This window comes from Bubalus kerabau, chromosome 22 (assembly GCF_029407905.1).
Source record: "Bubalus kerabau isolate K-KA32 ecotype Philippines breed swamp buffalo chromosome 22, PCC_UOA_SB_1v2, whole genome shotgun sequence".
Taxonomy (NCBI): Eukaryota; Metazoa; Chordata; class Mammalia; order Artiodactyla; family Bovidae; genus Bubalus; species Bubalus kerabau.
Window position 1 is genome coordinate 9,954,611 of NC_073645.1, and position 23,083 is coordinate 9,977,693.

The 23,083-nt window shown below is 38.2% G+C and overlaps 1 protein-coding gene across 30 annotated transcripts in view; it reads right to left on the reverse strand.

Moving 5' to 3' along the window:
- PRKG1 (protein kinase cGMP-dependent 1) overlaps nucleotides 1–23,083 on the reverse strand; it is a 1,681,227-nt gene that overhangs the window by 364,154 nt on the left and 1,293,990 nt on the right. The window contains exon 1 of one of the 30 annotated variants that reach the window (XM_055561129.1): nucleotides 7,540–7,789. The exons of 28 other annotated variants lie outside the window; for them this stretch is intronic. In XM_055561129.1, the coding sequence (XP_055417104.1) occupies nucleotides 7,540–7,662 (123 nt within the window). In that variant the 5' untranslated portion in view covers nucleotides 7,663–7,789. Of the gene's footprint in view, nucleotides 1–7,539; nucleotides 7,790–23,083 lie in introns of those variants that run through there. One more of the 30 variants, XM_055561133.1, reaches the window with a different exon arrangement.

Genomic DNA, 23,083 nt, shown 5'->3' on the forward strand with positions numbered 1-23,083 from the left:
CTGGAGAAGGGAAAGGCTACCCACTCCAGTATTCTGGCCTAGAGAATTCCATGGAGTCGAGAAGTCCATGGGGTCACAAAGGACATGACTGAGCGACTTTCACTTTCAAAAGAGAAAACAAAAGTTTTTCCTTTTAATGAGAACTCTTAAAAATTATTCTCTTTAAAACTTTTAACATCATATAGCAGTGTTAACTACAGTCATGTTGTACATTATATCCCTAGTACTTATTTACCTTACAACTGAAAGTCTGTGCCTGTTGATCACCTTCATCCAATTCCCACTTCCCTCATCCACCACCTGTCTGACTTACTTCACTGAGCATAATGCTCTCAAGGTCTATTCATATTGTTACAAACAGCAAGATTTCCTTTTCTAATAGTTGGATAATATCTGCATATGTGTGTCTATGTGTGTGTGTGTGTGTGTGTGTGTGTATACTTGACAATTTCTTTTTCTGTTAATCTGTCGATGGACACTTAGGTTGTTTCTGTGTCTTGGCTATTGTAAACAATGCTGCTATGAACATGATGGGGTACTGATATCTCTTTAATACAGTGTTTTTGTTTCCTTCGGAATATTCCCAGAAGTAGAATTGCTGCTGCTAAGTCGCTTCAGTCGTGTCCGACTCTGCGCGACCCCAGAGATGGCAGCCCACCAGGCTCCCCCGTCCTTGGGATTCTCCAGGCAAGAATACTGGAGTGGGTTGCCATTTCCTTCTCCAATGCATGAAGGTGAAAAATGAAAGTGAAGTCGCTCAGTCATGTCGGACTCTGAGCGATCCCATGGACCGCAGCCTACTGGGCTCTAGGTCCATCCTTTATTTCTGACTAAGCATTCAGAAACCCATCAAGGAAGAAGAGATGTAAGAATAGGATCAGAGTTTGCTCTTAATTTTATATATTTGTTAAGTGCAGGCTCTACTTCCTTATATCATTTGAAGTTTGTATGTTTAATCAGGCTTATAAAGGACTGTGAATTTTTAAAAATGAGTGGGGCTATCAAAATTAACAAAACCAAACAGAAATCAGTACCAGTTATAACAGGGCAGAAAGATCTCAATTTGGCTGTATGTTATATGCTTTCTGTATCAAAAGCAAATAAACAAAAATTTTTGAGAACCTTCTGTTATAGTTACTTTGGCAAAATCATATGAAATAAATTGAGATTCTAAAAAGAACATATCACAAAATAATGTTCAATTATGGTAAACAATGTTTGAAAATAATGGGATGATGACAAGAGCATAAAAAACTATAAAACCTGGAGTTGTTTTAAACATCAAGGGTGATCTGATTGATGGGATGAACTAATGAAAACCAAACCAAGCACTAGAACATAACTAGAAGAATTACCAGACACTTTAAACAGCTCCATGGGCTCATGTACAACAAAATTCATCCTCTCTGATGAGTCCACCCATATACCCTATTTCTATATGCCTCCCACTTTGAAAATAGTGACAGTAAAATAATATTAACAATTCATTGTTCAGTTGTTCAGTTGTGTCCAACTCTTTGTGACCCCATGGACCGCAGCATGGCAGGCTTTCCTGTCCTTCATCATCTCATTTAATCATTCCCAAATCTCACAAAAACCCTCTGGAATACACACAATTATATTACTCTCATTTCACTTGATGGAGAAACTGAGCCTTAGAAGGTTAAACAATTGCCCCAAAGTCACACATCCAGAAGGGAAGTAGAACTGGGATTTGAACGTGAGTATCCTGACACCGAAGTGCTCACACTGGTACCCTGCAAGGTAGACCGGGGGTGCCCTCTAAGCAATGGAATCCTGGGAGGCTATCACGTGTTAGTGTGGCTTCTCAATGGAATAAAAGTTAAGTAAGAAGGAAGAAAGAGGCAAACGTGTCATTATGTCTTAGAATAATAAAATGGTTGAGCAGAAAGAAATGTTTGAGAATGTACTTTCTAATCATTTTAAAGAAGAGGAATGATACCAATGCCCTCATAAAGAGGAAATGCATCTTTCCATCTTGCTCTTAAGCACATTTCAGTTCAGATTCAGTATGAGCTTATTAGCATATGAATCCTTGGACTTTGGCAAAAATAGCCAGTGGTTATTGGGCACTTAAATACTCCTGGGTGGTGGCTATACCAAAGGTCTGCAGTTTTAGTTCATACAAAAAGGAAAACACAGCATTATTTTTAAGAAATTAAACAAAGTACAGAGAAATTAAACAGTAAATAAACAGGGAGTTCACAGAGTCTTTGAATGCAGATGGTGTGTAGAACTCTTAAAGTTTTACAGTCAGGCTGGAACAAAAGGAGGTCAGGCTAACCAAGGACTTAGTTCTCATACTTATGCCAAGATTTAAAAACATGGCTTATTTCAATATGCTCTTTCTCAAAGCACATCATAGCTAAACCCCCTTGGAAACATTAAATCAGGTTAACCCCTCAAAACAGGCCAGCACTGGAGGCGAGTCAGATGCATATTAATTTATTCTTTATTTCATAGGTTTATTTAATGCCTTTCCTTTTAAGAGCTCATGATGTACAGAGTATGACCACAATAAATAATGTGAAATATACAAATCTCTCTGCTTTCATTTGGAGAACTATTTTATACTTGTAAATGAAGTCCTAAGAGTATGGCCACAATAAATAATGTGAAATATACAAATCTCTCTGCTTTCATTTGGAGAACTATTTTATTTTTTTTTTTAATTTTATTTTATTTTTAAACTTTACATAATTGTATTAGTTTTCACATGGAGAACTATTTTATGCTTGTAAATGAAGTCCTATCAAGTGGTCTGGAAAATCTAGAAATAACATTATAAACATTAAATCCATCACTTTACCAGTACTGAGAGTACCTCTTCTTTGTTTCTGTAATTTTCTTAAAAGCAAAGTGATTTCCAACTCTAGTCTAAGAAGTTAAATTTGAAGAGAAGTTACTCCTGCTGACTGAAGAGCAAAAATAATTATTTCTTTCTGAATTTCTGTAAATCATGGAAATCTTCCCATAAATCTCTTACGCTTCCAGCAAATTCCAATTTCCATGGCCACTGCCATCCTCCTTTGACTGGATGCTGATAAGATTTTCCTAAACCTGTAAGTCATAGTTCTGCTCCAAACCCTATCATTTGGTTTTTCCTCTTTCCTGTCTAATTATCTTGTCACTTAATACTTGATTAAAATCCATGTAATAAAGAATGGTTCAACTTTTTATTCAATTTCTCTATAAGAAAATACACTACTCAGATACAACTTTGAGCTTTATCTTTGGAAATACAGTCTAATAATGCTGAAGGAAATCAGGGATGCTTCTTACAGTTTTCCTCTTCACCAATAAGTTAATTTTTCAATATTATTTTCAATTCAGAATTGTCAGAGGTTCTAGAAAGAAGGTAGGAGAAACAGGGATAAACCCTGTTAGCCTTGGTCTGTGAGAGACCACAATCAGCAGAACACCCAGAGTGACCTACACTGAACATGTAACCTGAGTGTGAAATACACTTAAGCTGTTGATACTTGGGCACTGTTACTGTAGCGTAACTTATCGTAACTAATACAAGGTAATCGGTGTTACTGATCTTAACGAATATAAGGTGATTAGTAATTTTCAATAGATTTCAAAAGTATGAAGTTAAAAATGTTCAAAAAAAGGGATTTCCCGAAAATAATTTTCAAAACATGAATCCTGAAGAAAATTTAGAGTTGTTTCTTAATGTACATTGCGCTTGGGCTGACATAAGCCAAAAAGCAACCTGAACTAGCCCAAGTTGTGTGTGTGTGTACACACATGTACACATGGATGAAATATGTGTGTGTTCTCTCTTTTCCAGTGATTACTCTGCCTTTCCTATCTGCTTTGTTCTTCTAATCTTGGAAACTGAGTGATTGCTTTTTGAATTATATCAGCAAAGCTCTTCTTCCAACTTCAATTTTTATGCAATTCTATCGCTGTAGCTCAGCAAAAGGGATTTCTCCCAAGTCCCCTGGCTTATTTAGCTTGTGTGTGTGCATAAATATACACATAAGTATTCTACTCACTCAAAGTAAAAAGTCTGCAACTCTTTTTAACAGAAATCTAAGCAATTCTCTTAAACTAATTTTAAAGATGACACTATAACTAGACATTACCTATGTCTGCATCACTTCACTGCGGAAAACTCGTTTTGTAATTGTGATTCTGCAGACTTTCTCTTTTCTGCTGCACTGAAAGTGATGTGAAATATTGCTATTATTGTTATTAAAGCAGGTACACATTATTAAGCAGCTAAAGGTTTCTGCTAGATATATTCTAATTATCTAACTGAATCCTCACAACAGCCTTATGACACTACCTCATTATATAGCTTTATATCAGTATTTCATTGGAGAAGGCATAAAGCACACAAAGATTGTGTAACTTGCTCAGGATAATACTGAACGTAGAAGATAGAATCAGGATTTGAACCCAGGAAGACTGATTCTGAAGTTTTAGTTTCAACTTAGATAGCTTCAAGTTCTGATTTTGTGTCTTCAGTTTTCAGAATGTGTCCTGCCTGTAGCACAGTTTTTCGTGATAGCTCAACAGCAGCATCATGAATAAAAATAAAATTAGTGGGTACACATACTTAAATTCATATTGAAGATTTATTTCCTTTACATCCTTTATAGTATACAATCCTTGATAGTATTGATTTTCTAAAAAAACAAAATCTTGGGAAAAAAATACGGATTTTTCTGCTTAAAAAAAAAGAAAAAAATCAGAACAGGTGCAACAGTAGCCCTTCATTCTTGCACAGAAAGAACTAGTGATAGCTGAACAGCTGCCCATCTGAGACCAGAAACATCTCCTACCGTGCTGGCCTCAACCAGCATAGGTATGTGTATTCACTTCCCCTTTAGTACAGTGTGAAACACCAGGAAAGATAAGGTAGGATTGTGATCAAGAGGCACCGTACCAGTGCCTGCATATTGCTTTACATTTGTGCTTTGAAAATGTGACATCACACTGGGACTACTGTCCAAATCCTTTGATAATATCTGTTGGTCTAGACTAGAATGTTAAAAAAAAAAAAAAATTAAGAACAAAAAAAGGCAGGCAGGTTGCCCAGATGCAATTTCTGACAAAAATATCAGCTATTCCAGAAAAACACTTCAGGAACTGATTATGAAAAGAATAGGTTTTTTTTCTTCTCATTTTGCTTCTAAGACAACTCTCACCTACTTCCTTTTGCAGGACAAAGCTAGCATCATTGTCAAGTTCATCATCACTTCACCGGCAGCAGTTAGTAGAGGTACTTGAAAGCTTTTCATTGAAAAAGAAATTTTAAAGTGATAGAAAGGTTTCCATGGTTCAACGTTTCATAAGAAGCTGATATTTCTGCCTTTTGAAGTTCCTTGGCCACATCCATATTACAGTCCCCACTGGGCTGGACCTTTTTAAAGGGGCACAACTAAACCTCAAATTGGTTCCTAGTTCCAGTGGCTAAGCGGTAAAGAATCTGTCTGCAGTGCAGGAGACACAGGAGATGCAGGTTCTGTCCCTAGATCAGGAAGGTCCCCTGGAGCAGGGCACAGCGTTCTTTACCTACAAAATGGCCTTAATATTCCATCATAGCTTTTACCTTAGAACTCAGCAACTGGACTAAAATAGTCTTTGATATCTGACACACGGTGACTATTCAATAAATAGCAACAATTGTTATTATCAAACAATAATAATTCAGGGTCAACAGTGAGCTAATTTTCTCAGATATTGTTCCTTTATTGCTTTTTCAGATAGTGTAGTATGTTCTGAGTATTTTTAGAATTAATAGAAACAATCTCATTGAAATGAATTAAAGAACATTATCCTCAATTAGAAAAAAAAAATCAATACCAAACCAATTCAGGGAAGGGCAGATGATATTCAATGTTTAAATGAGAACATTTCTGAGGTGAGGAATGTAACAGAATATTTGTAAGAATAAGTGAATTATAGTATTACATTAACAAAAATTATCCTTTCTAATGAGGAGCACTCAGGCTAAATTTCTACATTATTCAGCAGAGAAAATTACTTTCCACAGAGAAAGACTGAAAGTAATGTTAGATTTTCAAACATACCAACTATGTTTGGTAGTAATATTTGTCTCCTTTTCTAAAAAAATACAAACTTTGAAGACAGAACTCCATAGTACATTATTTGGGCTGAAAATGTTTATGAGGTGATCTCATAAATACTTTAATAAGAAAAAGAAAATTCTAACAGTATTTTTCCTGAATGTGAGTTCTGTTAATTTACTAACAACTTATAAGAATTTATATACTGTGATTAGCTTATCCTAATACAACTGAAAGTCCTTCCTCTTCTATAGGAAATAAGGGAACACTTTTAATTGAGTGGAGTTTAATTAGTTGATATCAAGGAAACTATGTTTATCACATCAAATCTGGCTTCCTCATTTATGACATGAAAGGGTTGACCAAGATCACTTCCTGGGCTTCTCTCATCTCTAACATTTTACTTATAAGCACTCTATGACCTTCCTAGTACAGAGGTTATTATAATTTGGAGATGCTGATTTGATCCCTGGCTCATCAGTTTCCAGGTAATAACACTGTAACAGGTGTAGTCCAGGACAATTAGTTCTGTGTCAGACAGATGTGCCAGAAACATAAAGAATGAATATTCAGTTCTATAATGGGCCAGTGAACTTTGCTAAGAGCAAATCCACTTCACAGCCACAGTTCTCCCTTAGCACATAAATTTATGCTGCTGTCAGAAAAGAAATAGAGAAAGACATCTGCAATAAAAGAAGTAGCTAGTTCACTAAGACCAGCTGGGATCATTGCTACCTGCTAGAATCAGCTGGGTGGGAGAGGTGGAGGAGGTGGAGGAAGCAACTCTAAGAAACTGTAAATTCTTGAAGAGGCTAGCAACTCAGTAATATTTTTAAAATAATAGAAAAACAACCTGGGGATAGCATTTTCCCCAAGTAAGAACACCTAAACATACAATGCAATTAAAACTATGCTTCTCCAGTTTTTAATAAAACAAAGCCCATTTAGACATGAAAAAAATCAATCTCATAATAGAAACCATTCTTTTAAATTAAATAAATTTTAGCTTAGAATATCTAACTATATTGGTCTTTTGGGTGTCATCATAGATCCTCCAGGAACCAACAGTGGTCATGGGCACTTGAAGCCACTTTGTTTCTAACATTTTATAAACATATATATTAGTTTATATATTTTTATAAGCCAATATTAACATGCATGAATGCATCATTACTTTCAGACTAAAAATGATGAACTCTAATTTCATTGTAGAGGATTTAGGCAATAAAAAATAAAGTTAGGAAACGTACAGAGTGTCACCCACTGCTATTTATAAAGTAGATAACTAATGAGGACCTGCTGTGTAGCACAGTGAACTCTGCTCAGTGCTCTGTGGTGACCTAATGGGGAAGGAGACCCAAAAAGGAGGGAATGCATGCATATGTGTAGCTGATTCACTTTGCTGTACAGCAGAAACTAACAACAATATTGTAAAGCAACTATATCCAATCCATATTAAATAAAAAAATATGACCTGATGCAGAAATCCATACTCACATAAAAGCATGTGAGTCTTAGAAGCTGGTTGGTGAGGCAGTGAGGTGGAGCTCATCTGGGGTTCATATGGCAGCCCTCCTGCTGCCCAGGGGGCACCCATTCAGCACACTGAGTATAAACTCTGAATCTCTCAGAGATTAACACCTTGGACCTCATTGCTTCCTTCCTTTCCAATGCTCCCACGGCTGTCATGCAGTAATCAAAATCTCCCACACTTCCTTCCTACGCAAGTCAACTTCATTGCAAGAAGCTTCATGCCTAGACCAGCATCTCCTGCTGTCTCTTTCATGGTGCTCTGTGGAATGTTGACACGTAAAAAGTGAAAATTATATGCCTCGAAAATGCCCTGGGTCAAGTTTGGGAAATTCTGAAAGAAAATTCAGAAGATCTTATTAGGTTTCAAAATGTCAGCATCCTTCAAAGCAAGGCTATGGAATGACTATTTCTCAAAAATTTTACTTGGAAAATAGTTTTAGAAATTCTAATTTGTTCTGTTTCAGCACTCATCTTCAAATTCAGATCTGAAACATGTAATGCTGGGAAATAGATTATACATTCGGGATGGAAAGAAATCATTTCCTTTCAATACTTTTCCACTTAAAAACAAATTAATGTAATCTTATGCCCGAAGGTGTTGCCTTAAGGTTATCAATAAAGCCCATTATTGATTTACTGATAAATATTTAGCAATTGGCAGATGAGCCACCTTTGATTAATCAAAATTTTGATAAGATAGAAAATTAATTAGTCTCAGTCATTTAAACTCAGCCTTTTTGATTTACACACTATAATTACAAGTATATTATTTTTTTGTCTGATTTTGGATATATTTATGATTGAGTTTGGCATGCACAGTTTAATTGTTCTCCTTGAACATCAAATAAAAGCAACTCAAAGATGAATGAGTGGGGGCAATACTCCCTTTTCTGCAATTTCAGAATAATGGATTAAGTAACTAAACAGAGAAGAATACATTTTAGACTACTGCACACAGTGGTCTGGGCTGCTTCTAAACAACAGATTTACTATTTTTAAAATATTAAAGCCACTCTCCCACTATCTCTTTTTTGCGGATCAGTAGTAATATGCCCTGAGGTAACTGATTATTGCCAAGCAGTGATGATAGCTGTTTGCAAATTCAGCAGGGGAGTCACATTTGAGAAGTCAAGGTCTATACGTGCAACTTAAACTATTATGGAACAAATCCAATGACCCTTGAAATCAGTTAAGCAGAATGAAAGTAGGGTGTCACTCTAAAATTCTTTTAGCTGGTGAACCCCAACTCAACAAGACATTAAACAGCTACCCTGTCCTTTTAATAACTACTTTGTTCTTACAAATAGCTTCGTTTCTAGAGCTGGGAATGATGATTAGGATTTCAGAGTTTGGTATAGCCAGCCAGCATTAGCATCGTGGTTTTGTATGTTGGGGATTAATAACAGTAGCCATAATGATGACAGAAAATGATAATAGTTCTAATTACTGATATTCATCTTAGGATGGTGAGCAGCTGTTAAAACATCTCTTTAGAAGTGAAAGTTCACCCACATATCTTTTTCACCAAATAGGGGAAGCTTTAATGCTAATTAGGAAGGAAGATTAACAAATCAAGTGTCAGTCAGAGCACACTGGGATTGTTCTTTATTAACTTTTTTCTTTTTCTCTTCACCTTAAGCTTTCTGGCCCTTAAGCTTTTTAGCAGCTGACATTGAAAGCAATGACAGAAGCCCCAGGAGCCTCCTGGTTTCCACTTAAAACAACCCTTTCTAATTCAATATGGGAAGTATCTCATCTGCTTGCATTTGAAGAATGTGATCTGTTTCCTTAAAGGTGTCACTAACTGGTATGCCTAGAAAGTCAAGGCCTACTAGTGATTATTTTACGGCATATGATATAATGCCAAGAAAGTCTTTCAGAGAATTGAAGTTTAGTCCATCACTTCCAAAATCAGTTACAAATACCTTCAGCAAATAACTTGACACCTTGACAAGCAAGTTCATCATTTCCTTCATGAAATCAAGTTAGAATTGGTGTTTCCCAAATTATCTGGAGCACATTAACCACCAGGATATTAGGGAGGGAATGGGTTGTGACTCTGGTTTTCAGCCTAAAGTCAGTATCAGAACCTCCAGGTCAGAGGATATAAAATCAGAGTCAAATTTAAATGAGTGGAATGTTTCCAGGTCCCTGGAGAGTGGGGAGCAGAGAGTGATCCTTCAAGATCACTGACTCCACTTCCATCAGATAAGGATGGTACTCTGCTGATGCTGGTCACAATCCAGGAGAGTTCGATACCTGTCAATGTCTCTTAAATCAAGGTTTGTCCAAATTTTTTCTGCAAAGTTCCAGCTAGAGAATATTCCAGGTTTTCAGGTCTTGTCTGTGACTGCTCAGCTGTTACTGCAGGGTCAAAGCAGTCATAGACAGTAAGTAAAGAAATGAGTGTGGCTGGCTTCCAATAAAAGTTACTTTTGAATTTCATATATATTTCATTTGGCATGAAGAGCTATTATTCTTCTAATTTTTTTCAACCATTTAAAAATTCAAAAAACGTTCTTAGCTCATATACAAAAATAGGTGGCAGGCTATTTGCTGATCCCTGACTTCAATGAAAATGCCAAAATTTTAAGACAATGTCTTCTCAAATGACAACATTCGCCACGTGATGAAAGGACATGGACAGGATCGAGTGTCACCTTCTCGTTTAGTCCTACAGGATCCTGCCTGCCTCAAATGTCACTCGCAGCAGGGTATCCATAGGAGGAGGAGAAGGCATTCCACTGTGTTCTGTTTCCGTAACTAAACAAAGTGGGAACCTATGAAAAATGAAGGCACACATGTCTGTGTGCATGTGGGTAAGCACATGTGTGTGGTGTCTGATGCCAATCTGTAACTCGAACTGCAAAGTTGCAGTATTACGGAAAATCTGGGCTTCGAGGCTCCTCCCTAGATACGTCTCAGTTGTTCTGAGGTGTATTAAAATCTGTATTTTAAGCAATCTCCCCAAGTGAGTCACATGATCTAATCTTTTTAGGAAACTAATATCAGAATCAAGGTCTAGCACAAACTGAAAGTTCATGGGGCTTTACGGTCCAATTTAGGGTCCAATCTTCTTTCAGGCTGCAAGTGAAGTGAAGTTGCTCAGTCGTGTCTGACTCTTTGCGACCCCATGGACTGTAGCCTACCAGGTTCCACCATCCATGAGATTTTCCAGGCAAGAATACTGGAGTAGGTTGTCATTTCCATCTCCAGGAGATCTTCCCAACCCAGGGATTGAACCCGGGTCTCCCACATTGTAGGCAGACGCTTTACCGTCTGAGCCACCAGGGAAGTCAAAAAATTGATTTTCTAAAGTGATATCAACATACATACCTATCTTAATACTATAAACTAAGGAAGGATGTAGACCATGAGATCCTGAAGCAAGAAAAGCTTCTAGAGCTACTTACAAGTGGTAAGAAAAAAATAAAAATGCTAAGCAAGAAATGTTCAAGGAAAATAGGGCACAAGCAATCAGTCTATGGTGAACTGATATGACCGCAAGTAGGCAAGTCAGAAAGATCACCCTTTCTTTGAAGGTACTTTTCAAACACTGACAGTTCCAAACCATTGAGAAATTCAGTAGCACACAGGACAAGTGAACCCCTAGAAACCCATGGTAATCAGGGATAAGGAGGTTCTATTTGAATGAAGGGGTTGGGCAGGCCACGTGTCTATGACAGCTTTGCTCTAAACAGTGGCAACACCTGTGAACCAAAGGGCAGCCTTTCTTGGATAAACTTCAACATCTCTTGGAACAAATAGCTATTGCGCACAGAAGCACCATATTTGAATACAAAAGATGAAGCTGGCTGCATCAGTTCTGCTATGGGTCAACCGTCTAAAAACGCTATTATCTCCTTCATCACCTTTTCTATTCCCAAACTTATATTCCCTTGAGTTTAATGTTTGCTATTTTTCTTCATGTTCCTGACTGGTCCCTCTCCTTATAGATTCTCTGGTTCAGCTTTCAGCTTAGATTTGTTCTTCATGCCAGCATCACCCCGTAATTCTGATTGCTCCAGACCTCTGACCAGAGTCAATTCCTCCCCTAAACCTATAACATTGTAAAGAACTTATATTTTAGTTTTCTCAGAGAGATGTAGTCACTTTTTTGATGCCTATTATATCATGTTATTTAATTATTATTAGAAAATAATGTTGATGAAATCAATAACACATTACAGTAATAACTAACAATATAGCTTCACTTTATGGCATGAGCTGTGCTAAGTGCTTTACAGGGATATTACATTTAATATTAAAACGCAGTGGTTTCCAGTATGACATGTAAGGAGCTTGGAAGTCATCATCATTTTCACAACAAGAAAAAAAGCTGAACAAATTGACGACTGGTAATTTTTCTTAGATCCGTCAGAAAACTGAGGTCACAGGACAAACTGCAGCCCTGAAAACTGGTGATGGGGATAAAGAGATTCACAGCAAAAGCCCAGAGGGAGAAGCCCCCAGCTGAAGTCAGCACAGGTAAGAACGCTTCAGCCTGTCAGTGATGCATCACTAGATACTCACTGAAGACTAGCTGGAGAGCTGAAAACCCCTTGGAGGCCCAGTCAGGGGCCTCCCCACATTTTCAGGAGGACTACCCTCTACCACGTGCTAGGCCTGAATGTAAGAAAAGAATTCCCAGTGCTTCCCTCTGGGAAAGAGGAAAGCCTTATTGTGAAATATACTCAGAGCTCTCTCTTTTCTATTTAACAAGACCTACCCTTGGGAAAACTATTTTAGCAGAGCCAAAGGAGGTTTTACCAAAGGCTGACGAACCTCAGTGAAGAAAATACTCAATTCTAGCCCCATCTAGCCTTTGATGGGAGGGGGAAGGAAATACCTAACTCAGGCTCACTAAAAGACTGAGACTTAGTAACAGGAGTACAGAATACATTCCTCCCTTCCACACCTTGCCATCTGTGAGGGTTAATTTTATGTCAGCTTAATTGGATCACAGGGTGCCTAGATATTTGGCTAAACATCATTTGTGAACATATCTGTGAGAGTGTTTCTGGATGAAATTAGCATTTGAACTAGTGGATGGGCATCATCCAACCCATTGAGAGCTTGAAGAGAACTAAAAGACAGAGGAAAAAGGAATTTGGCCCTTCTTGCCTGATTGCTTAAGCCAGAATATCAATCTCCTACTATTAGTATGCCTGAATCTTAGGTTTTCAGATTCAGATCGAAACCTACACTATTTATTGATTCCCCTGATTCTCAGGCCTTTACATATTCAGACTGAATTATACTAGCAAATTCTCTGGGTGTCCAGCTTACAGATGACAGAGTTTTAAGATGCCTATGCCTCCAAAATTATATGGGCCAATTCCATATAATCTCTCTCTCTCCCCGCCATATATATACATACACACATACACAAACATGCAGACACAGACACAGACACACACACACACACACACACACACACACACAATCTCCTACTTGTTCTGCTTTTCTGGAGAACCTTAATACTCCACTGCATCAGTACAATAGCTCCTGTATAATAATGAGAGATTATAGCTGGAAGACGGCAAATCTCAGAATCTATTTAAGAAGGAGTTTCCACAAAGACCCAAAGACAAGAGGAGGATACAAAAACAATAGAGGAAATTATAGCCTTTAACACCACCACTAAGCAAACAGTAAACAAAATCCAACTCTTAGCCAGATAAACACAAGATTTCTCACGAAATGTCTATCTACTTGATTCTTGTTGCCCAATATATCATGTCTTACTCTCAACAGAAAAGCCGAAAGGCATGCTAAAAGCCAGAAACACAATTTGAAAAGACAAAGTAAGCCCCAGGTCCAAACTCAGATATGGCAGGAATTCTGAAATTATCAGACAGGAAATTTAAAATAACAATGAATGAGATGCTAAGGGTTCTTGCAGAAAAAGTGGTCAACACACTAGTGCAGATGGATAATGGAAGCAGGAAGGTAGCAGCTCTGTGGAAGAATCACAAGGAAATGCTGGAAAATAAAAACCCTGTAACTGAAATGAAGAATGCTTCTGATGGGCACATCAGTAGACTGGACATGACCAAGACAAAAATCAGTGTGTTTGAAAAACATGTGAATAGAAACTTCCAAAACAGAAATATAAAGAGAAAGAAATGGATGGAAAAACAGAACAGAATATCCAAAATCTGAGGGACAATTACAAAAGGGGTTGATTATTTTGTTAGATTACATGTTTGTAATGGGAAGATCCCCTGGAGAAGAAAATGGCAACCCACTCCAGTATTCTTGCCTGGGAAATCCTATCGACAGAGGAGCCTCGTGGGCTATAGTCCATGGGATCACAAAAGAGTCAGACATGACTTAGCAACTAAACAATAACAACACACACATGTCAGGTAACCATCTCTATTCTTTAGATGAGAAGCTAAGTAAAAAGACAGAACAGATATGTACACTGTAAAACTGTAGATTGGGGGATTGCCATAATCAAGTACTGAACTTCAATTGCAGGAAATTGGGAAGATGATTTCTAGAGGCCTTTATCCCCTAGCTATCAAGTAATAATTTACAATAGCTCAGCTCTCTGCCTAAGGACATTATACTGGAATGTTTATGAGAGTGTTCCCCTTCCTTTGGAAGGGGATATCCTTCCAAAAGTTTGGCTTTTGTTATATCTCCCTGAATGAATAAGGGAAACCAGAGAGCTGACAGAAGAACAATGTCTTATTCCTTTTCCATGATCTTGTAAGCCCATGATGCTCCACAGCTCCTCTCTATAGTTGACCTTCATTTTGGGTCCCTGGGAATCTTCTGTCTACCTTCTCTGTATGGTCAGGTTGTTGTTGTTACTTAGTTGCTAAGTTGTGTCCGACTCTTTTGTGATCCCCATGGACTGTAGTCCGCCAGGCTCCTCTGTCCTTGGGATTTCCCAGGCAAGAATACTTGAATGGATTGCCATTTCCTTCTCCAGGGGATCTTCCTGACCCAGAGACTGAATCCGCGTCTCCTGCAGTGGCAGGCAGATTATTTACCACTGAGCGACCAGACAAGCCTGTATCATCAGATAATACTTATAAATTCTTATATTTCAGAACACATGCCTCTGATCCTTGACACATCTGCAGTCTGGATGAATGTGAGAGCATCCAAACATAAAACAGAACAGTTTTGTTTCATTCACTGCGTCACTCACATAGCACATATTTACTGAAAACCAACTTAGACTGTTCATTCAGAAAATACTTATTGGTTATGCAGTAAATGTCAGGCAAATCCTTGCTCGGCTGGAAATGGGATATAAGCTGAGACACATCCTATCCTTAAGGCGTTTAGAGAGAACTGTAGAAAAAAAGACAAGTTCCAGGCAAGATAGGAGCAAGCATATGATTCTGAAGCACAAACTATGAAAGAATTAAGGAAACAACAAACAAAATGATAAAGCTGCCCTAGGGCAAGCCTCTAAAAAAGAAAGACTTGATCTTAAAGAATATCTTTGGAAGAGAACAGAGGAGTCAGGGATAGCTCAGCTGCTCTCATGCTCACAATAATGAATGATTCTTGGAAATGTCAAGTAATTTGCACAAGTCATACGAAGCAAAGAGAAATGACAGAATGGTGTTGTACTGTAAGTCTATTTACAAAATACAGCATGCTACTTTATTCAAATAATAATTTTCCATTGTAAGTAAAAATAAATAAATAAATGGTAACTCTTCCCAGAGAGCTAAGAGAAGCTCACTGACAACATCTCATAGTAATTAAGAGAAGACAGAGGCCATGAGACACACAGGATTTTTCCATCGAGATGCAGTCTCACTACAGCCTTGGCTCATCACAGTTCCTTCCTTATTGATATTGACTGACTTCTGATGAACACTCATGCCTGAAATACTGTCTGCCCATGTTCAGAGCCTTATCTACTAGGAAGCAGCCTTGTAGCTATTGGCCTAAGAAACTGCATGACTCCTTCTCTGCAGGGGAATGGTAAGTTGCCTTGTAATGGACTTCCAGGAGGACCTATAGCCAGAGGCCTTTGGGAGACCTGGAAATTAACACCCACTTTGCTTCCTGCCTAAGCTGTTTGATAGCTCTCTCCAAGCCACACAAGCTTTGTATTTTGTGACAAAAACTCAAAGTCGAACTGGTTTTCTTATCTTCAGCTTCTTACTGTAAGTGCAAGCGGGTGGCTTCTATCATCAATTGTTTATGTCTCAGATGCCAAATGTGTACAAGCCTCTAAACTAGTTTTTTAGTAGCTACAAAGATGCCTCGATTAAAAAAGAAAAAGTTTAAAATATCAGGTCATACTTTAATTGGAGCAAATCGTAGAATTCAGACCAAGGTTTATGACTCTGCTCTCTGAAAGGAATTCAAGGTTTATCATGATCTGCTCCAATACTACCAACTAGCATTTTGTAAATAGGATCTCATGCTTATGTTAAAGATAAGCCCCTTAGTCATACTTCACACAAATTCACTATTTGTTTACAAACCCCTATAGGGGAGAAACCACAAGTACCAAGCACGCTTATATATTATTATGTGACAACAATTTCAAGTGCTCTCTAGACACAGTGCTGATGAACTACAGACAGAGGTTCCTGACATTGTACAGGAGACAGGGATCAAGATCATCCCCAAGAAAAAGGCAAAATGGCTGTCTGAGGAGGCGTTCCAAATAGCTGTGAAAAGAAGAGAAGCGAAAAGCAAAGGAGAAAAGGAAAGATATAAGCATCTGAATACAGAGTTCCAAAGAAAAGCAAGGAGAGATAAGATAGCCTTCCTCAGCAATCAATGCAAAGAAATATAGGAAAACAACAGAATGGTAAAAACTAGAGATCTCTTCAGGAAATTAGAGATACCAAGGGAACATTTCATGCAAAGATGGGCTCAATAAAGGACAGAAATGGTATGGACCTAACAGAAGCAGAAGATATTAAGAAGAGGTGGCAAGAATACACAGAAGAACTGTACAAAAAAGATCTTCACGACCCAGATAATCACAATGGTGTGATCACTCACCTAGAGCCAGACATCCTGGAATGTGAAGTCAAGTGGGCCTTAGAAAGCATCACAACTCAAGTAGTGGGGGTGATGGAATTCCAGTTGAGCCATTTCAGATCCTAAAAGATGATGCTGTGAAAGTGCTGCACTCAATATGCAACAAATTTGGAAAACTCAGCAGTGGCCACAGGACTGGAAAACGTCAGTTTTCGTTCCAATCCCAAAGAAATGCAATGCCAAAGAATGCTCAAACTACTGCACAATTGCACTCATCTCACACACTAGTAAAGTAATGCTCAAAATTCTCCAAGCCAGGCTTCAGCAATATGTGAACCGTGAACTTCCAGATGTGCAAGCTGGTTTTAGAAAAGGCAGAGGAACCAGAGATCAAATTGCCAACATCCGCTGGATCATGGAAAAAGCAAGAGAGTTCCAGAAAAACATCTATTTCTGCTTTATTGACTATGCCAAAGCCTTTGACTGTGTGGATCACAATAAACTGTGGAAAATTCTTCAAGAGATGGGAATACCAGACCACCTGATCTGCCTCTTGAGAAACCTATATGCAGGTCAGGAAGCAACAGTTAGAACTGGACATGGAACAACAGACTGGTTCCAAATAGGAAAAGGAGTATGTCAAGGCTGTATACTATCACCCTGCTTATATGCATATAATTTATATGCAGAGTACATCATGAGAAACGCTGGGCTGGAGGAAGCACAAGCTGGAATCAAGATTTCCAGGATAAATATCAATAACCTCAGATATGCAGATGACACCACCCTTATGGCAGGAAGTGAAGAGGAACTAAAAAGCCTCTTGATGAGAGTCAAAGAGGAGAGTGAAAAAGTTGGCTTAAAGCTCAACATTCAGAAAACTAAGATCATGTCATCTTGTTCCATCCCTTCATGGGAAATCGATGGGGAAACAGTGGAAACAGTGTCAGACTTTATTTTGGGGGGCTCCAAAATCACTACAGATGGTGATTGCAGCCATGAAATTAAAAGACGCTTATTCCTTGGAAGGAAAGTTATGACAACCTAGACAGCGCATTAAAAAGCAGAGACATTAGTTTTCAACAAAATTCTGTCTAGTCAAGGCTATGGTTTTTCCAGTAGTCATGTATGGATGTGAGAGTTGGACTATAAAGAATGCTGAGTGCCAAAGAATTGATGCTTTTGAACTGTGGTGTTGGAGAAGACTCTTGAGACTCCCTTGGACTGCTAGGAGATCCAACCAGTCCATTCTAAAGGAGATCAGTCCTGCGTGTTAATTGGAAGGACTGATGTTGAAGCTGAAACTCCAATACTTTGGCCACCATTCGTGGAGAGGTAACTCATTTGAAAAGACCATGATGCTGGGAAAGACTGGGGGCAGGAGGAGAAGGGGAAAATAGAGGATGAGATTGTTGGATGGCATCACCAACTCGATGGACATGAGTTTGGGTAAACTCTGGGAAGTGGTGATGGATGGTGAGGTTTGGTGTGTTGTGGTTCATGGGGTCACAAAGAGTTGGACATGACTGAGAGACTGAACTGAACTGAACTGATGAATGTTTTCTAGAAAGCTGACTTATTACAGATTGGTTTCATATTTGGAGAGCACATACATTTTAATGAATTACAGACCTCATAAGGCAAAACATATACATCCTGGTGATAAAAAGACTAGAAACTGCTTAGTTTTGAAGTTTGTTTAAGGCATAAAATGGATTCCTGTCATAACAAATTAAAAATGCTGACTGGGAAAAGTTTACTACTCCTAAGGAGAAAAAAGAAGAAAAAGACAAGTAAACATTTTCAAAAGGAGGCATCTCCTATTTAAAAAAATAAAAAAGGAGTAGGTAATGGGGGAAAATAATTTTTTTCTTCTTCATTTATGCTACAAATTTTCAAGATGGAATACAGCATAGTAATGAAAGGTGCCAATTCCAGCTTCAGATTGGATGGAATAAACTACTTCCCCATTAGCTGTATTACTTGATCCTCAGTTCCCCCATGGTGATTGAAGCCATGAAATTAAAAGATGCTTACTTCTTGGAAGGAAAGTTATGACCAACCTAGATAGCATATTGAAAAGCAGAGACATTACTTTGCCAACAAAGGTCCGTCTAGTCAAGGCTATGGTTTTTCCAGTGGTCATGTATGGATGTGAGAGTTGGACTGTGAAGAAAGCTGAGCGCTGAAGAATTGATGCTTTTGAACTGTGGTGTTGGAGAAGACTCCTGAGAGTCCCTTGGACTACAAGGAGATCCAACCAGTCCATTCTAAAGGAGATTCAGTCCTGGGTGTTCTTTGGAAGGAATGATGCTAAAGCTGAAACTCCAGTACTTTGGCCACCTCATGCAAAGAGTTGACTCATTGGAAAAGACTCTGATGCTGGGAGGGATTGGGGGCAGGAGGAGAAGGGGACAACAGAGGATGAGATGGCTGGATGGCATCACCAACTCGATGGACATGAGTTTGAGTGAACTCCCGGAGTTGATGATGGACAGGGAGGCCTGGTGTGCTGCGATTCATGGGGTCGCAAAGAGTTGGACATGACTGAGGGACTGAACTGAACTGAACAGTTCCCCCAGTTATAAACCACGAATAGTAAAAGCACAGTTGACCATAGAACAACATGCGTTTGAACTGTGGGGGTCCACATACATGCAGATTTTTTTCACTAAATATGACTGTCCAGTACTATAAGTAATGCAAGGTCAGTTGAACCTGTGGTTCCAAATCTATGGATGCCAGGACCTACTGTAAACTTGTGCAGTAGTGGTTTTGATTGTGGGGTTTTGATTGCATGGAGAGTCAGTACCCCTAACACCTGCTGTTGTTCAAGGGTCAACCATAATAGTAGTGGCCTCAGAAGTTTAAACAGATGCCCTCAGCCTGGCACAGTCAGCCTTAATATGTTGAAGGTATTGCCTACAAGTACCCTGTGAAAAGAAATTATGAATATATTATTAGCCTTTACTAGACAGAGGATGAGATGATTGGATGGCATCACCAACTCAATGGACGTGAGTTTGTGCAAACTCATGTTTGGAGATATGAAGGACAGGAAAGTCTGGGGTACTGTAGCCCATGAGGTCACAAAGAACTGGACATGACTTAGTGACTGAACAGCAACAGCCTTTAAAGAACTTACAGTCTAAAGTGATAAAAGTTCACAAAACTAGAGACTAATTTAAAGCAATGGACAAGCACTTATTTCTCCCATATAATGATAGCTAAATAGATCAAGGAGATAACGGAGAAGACACTTCCCACAGGGGTAGAAATGAAAATGACTGAGGCTCTGGACTAGAGAGATCTCAGTTGAGAATGTGATTGTACAGAATCTTAGAGTTAGGTAGAAGCCAAAAAATCAATATTGTTCAAGCACCAAATCAGTGCATGAATATTTACAATATCTTAACTAATTTCTTATACACTGCAGTTTTTCAAATACGTATGATATCTATCCATACATTATATACTATATTTTGCTATCTGTGATGCTTGCCACGGCTGTGAACTCAGTCACCTCTTAAGCTAAAACTTTTGTAACCACTTTGGCTAAAGTAGTCCAACAGTCCTTGGCAGCCTTGATCATATTACATGATTTTATTTCCTTCATACTTGCAGCAGAGTTTCCCAAGTCCTATCCCAGTTACTCTACAGGAGAATTTCCCAGACTCAGTACTACTGACATCTGGTACTGGACGGATTGTTGTAAAGCTGTCCTATGCATTGCAGGCTGTTTAATAGCACCCTGGCCCCTACCCATTTGAGGCCAGTGGCAGCCTTCTGTTAACCTCACTCAATATTATAACCAGCATAGATGTCTCCAGATATTACAAAATGCCTCCTCAGCCATTCAGATGGAGAGTCCAGTAGGACCTGGGACAGTCAAAATCCCTGACCAGTCATCTCTAGTCATAAGGAGTTTTATTTGTTAACCTCAATATGTGTGTAGGGTAAACATTTTCCATTATGTGTCAACATGTGAAAGGGGTTGGTAAGCACTGATGATGGACATCTGAAATGATGTTTGCATGCTACTAATTTTACAATAATTATACAATTTAAGACGTACAGTACTACAAGAGGCAGATACTGCTTTATCCCTATGCATCAGTGATGGGTTAAATCCTTCATCCAGGCTATTTTTAGAGATGGAGTTCCCCATCCTTTGAACACAGAAAGTTGTGTCCACTAAGTTAAAAAGGAATCCAATACCTTCCCCCAAAATCTTCTCCAGGGCAAATTTATAAGTTATTTCAATTGTTTTCTTCCCTTGTTTCCAGCAATATTGCCTACATTCTGCCCTGTCTTCACCATCCTATCCTTCTGTTCCTTCCTTCTGTATTTTTTTTTCTTTTTAATCATGTGCAAAACTATATTCTCCTCTCTTACCTAATTTTAGTGGACTCCATCCATTATTCCAACCTGTTTAGATATTTTGGGTCTTTGTTAGGTATAGGGCTACTGGTTTAACTCAAGTAAGGAAGCTGAATAAAAATGAAAACTGAATATTTTGTAGACTATGGTATAGATTATACAAATAAGCAAAATACATAATTTAAAGAGATACAAATCAAGTTCTAGACCGTTTTTCAAAGAAGTTGCACCATTTTACAATCCCACAAGCAACGTACGAGAGTTACAATTTCTCTACATCCTCACCAAGATTTGTCATTGTCTTTTTTATTCTAGCCACCCTTGAGGGTATGAAGTGGTGCATAATTAGGGTTCTTATTTTTGTTTCCTTGATGATTGCTAATAATAATCCAATAAGAAACATATACTTATTGGATTTTTGTATATCTCCTTTTGAAAAATATCTATTCACTCATTTTTATCTATTAACTTTTTAAATCCACTCATTTTTAAATTGACCTATTTATCATTTTATTATCAAATTGTAAGTATTCTTTATATATTCTAGATATAAGTCTTATGATAATCTTATGTGTCAACTTAGCTGGGCCATAGTGCTCAGATATTTGGTCAAACATTATTCTGAATTGTGTGTGTGTGTGTGTGTTATAAGATTAACTTTTCAGCAAGTGAACTTTGAGACTAGATTACTCAAAACTCATCGATTTAAATGTTAAAGTGGATTACCATCCATAATGTGTGTGGGCCTCCTTCAATCAAATGAAGATCTTAAAGGAACAAAGACTGACATTCCCCAAGCAAGAAGGAATTCTGCCAGCAGATGGCATTGAACTTGAACTGCAACATTAGCTTTTCCATGGCCTGCCAGTTTCTTCTGCAGATTTTGAAATGGCCAGCATCCATAATTCAGGAGCCAATTCCTTAAAATAAATCTCTCTTTCTACACATGCACATCTTACTGGTTCTGTTTTCTCTGGAGAACTGTGACTAATACAACTACCTTATCACGTTTATAATTTGCAAATATATTCTCCCATTACATTTACTTGTATAATAGAGTAAGATAGGCAGATATTCATATGAACTGAAAGTTTGTCTTTACTTTTTAATCTCTCCACCCTGCCACAAAAATACAAACATACACCCTTCTACTTCTTCTTCCTTCAGAAGCAGTCATTTGCCCTGTAGATGTGAAAACCCAAAAAGAATCAAAAGGAACCAGGTAGATCAAAACAGGTAACTGTCCAAATTCAGATTCCTTCAGGCCAAAGCAACTGGAAAAGAATGGGTACTTAAAATTCCCTCCAACTTGGCTCTGAATAGCAAGAATCAAAAAGTTTAGTCATAACAATAGATTTTGAAGAGAATTAATAATGTTTCTGTCTACTTCCCTGGCTTGGGAAGATCCCCTGGACAAGGAAATGGCAACCAGGCCAAAGCAACTGGAAAAGAATGGGTACTTAAAATTCCCTCCAACTTGGCCCTGAATAGCAAGAATCAAAAAGTTTAGTCAAAACAATAGATTTCTAAGAGAATTAATAATGTTTCTGTCTACTTCCCTGGGTAGGGAATATCCCCTGGATAAGGAAATGGCAACCTACTCCAGTACTCTTGCCTGGAAAATCCCTTGGACAGAGGAGCCTGTAAGGCTACAGTCCATGGAGTTGCAAAGAGACGGACACAACTGAGCAACTTTACTTTTTACTTTTTACTTTTACTACTACACTAGTTTCTTTAGAAAGAGTCTAGACCTGTTTAGAATGATAAAAAGAGAAAGTTTCAGAGCATTCCAATAACTCATCAAGTGTAGTACTTATTCCTTGAATTACTCACAACTGGAGAGAATGCAAAGGAATTTGAGAAGACGTCAACATGACATGGTGACATCAAGGAACTGTTGCACAGCTAAAACAATGCATATTGAATCAGCCGTGGGGTACCTTGTGTTACGTTAACCTCCTTTTCCAATAATGATCCCTGGACTGTGATCCAGTATTTGCTTTTTAGCATATTATCGAGCAATGGTTAAGATGAAAAAAAAAAAAAAGTTTTCTCTCCCTGCCTCTTTTCTGTTTCTATTTTTCTCATCCTGTCCTCTTTAATATTTCAAAAACTTGGAGGAGTATTAC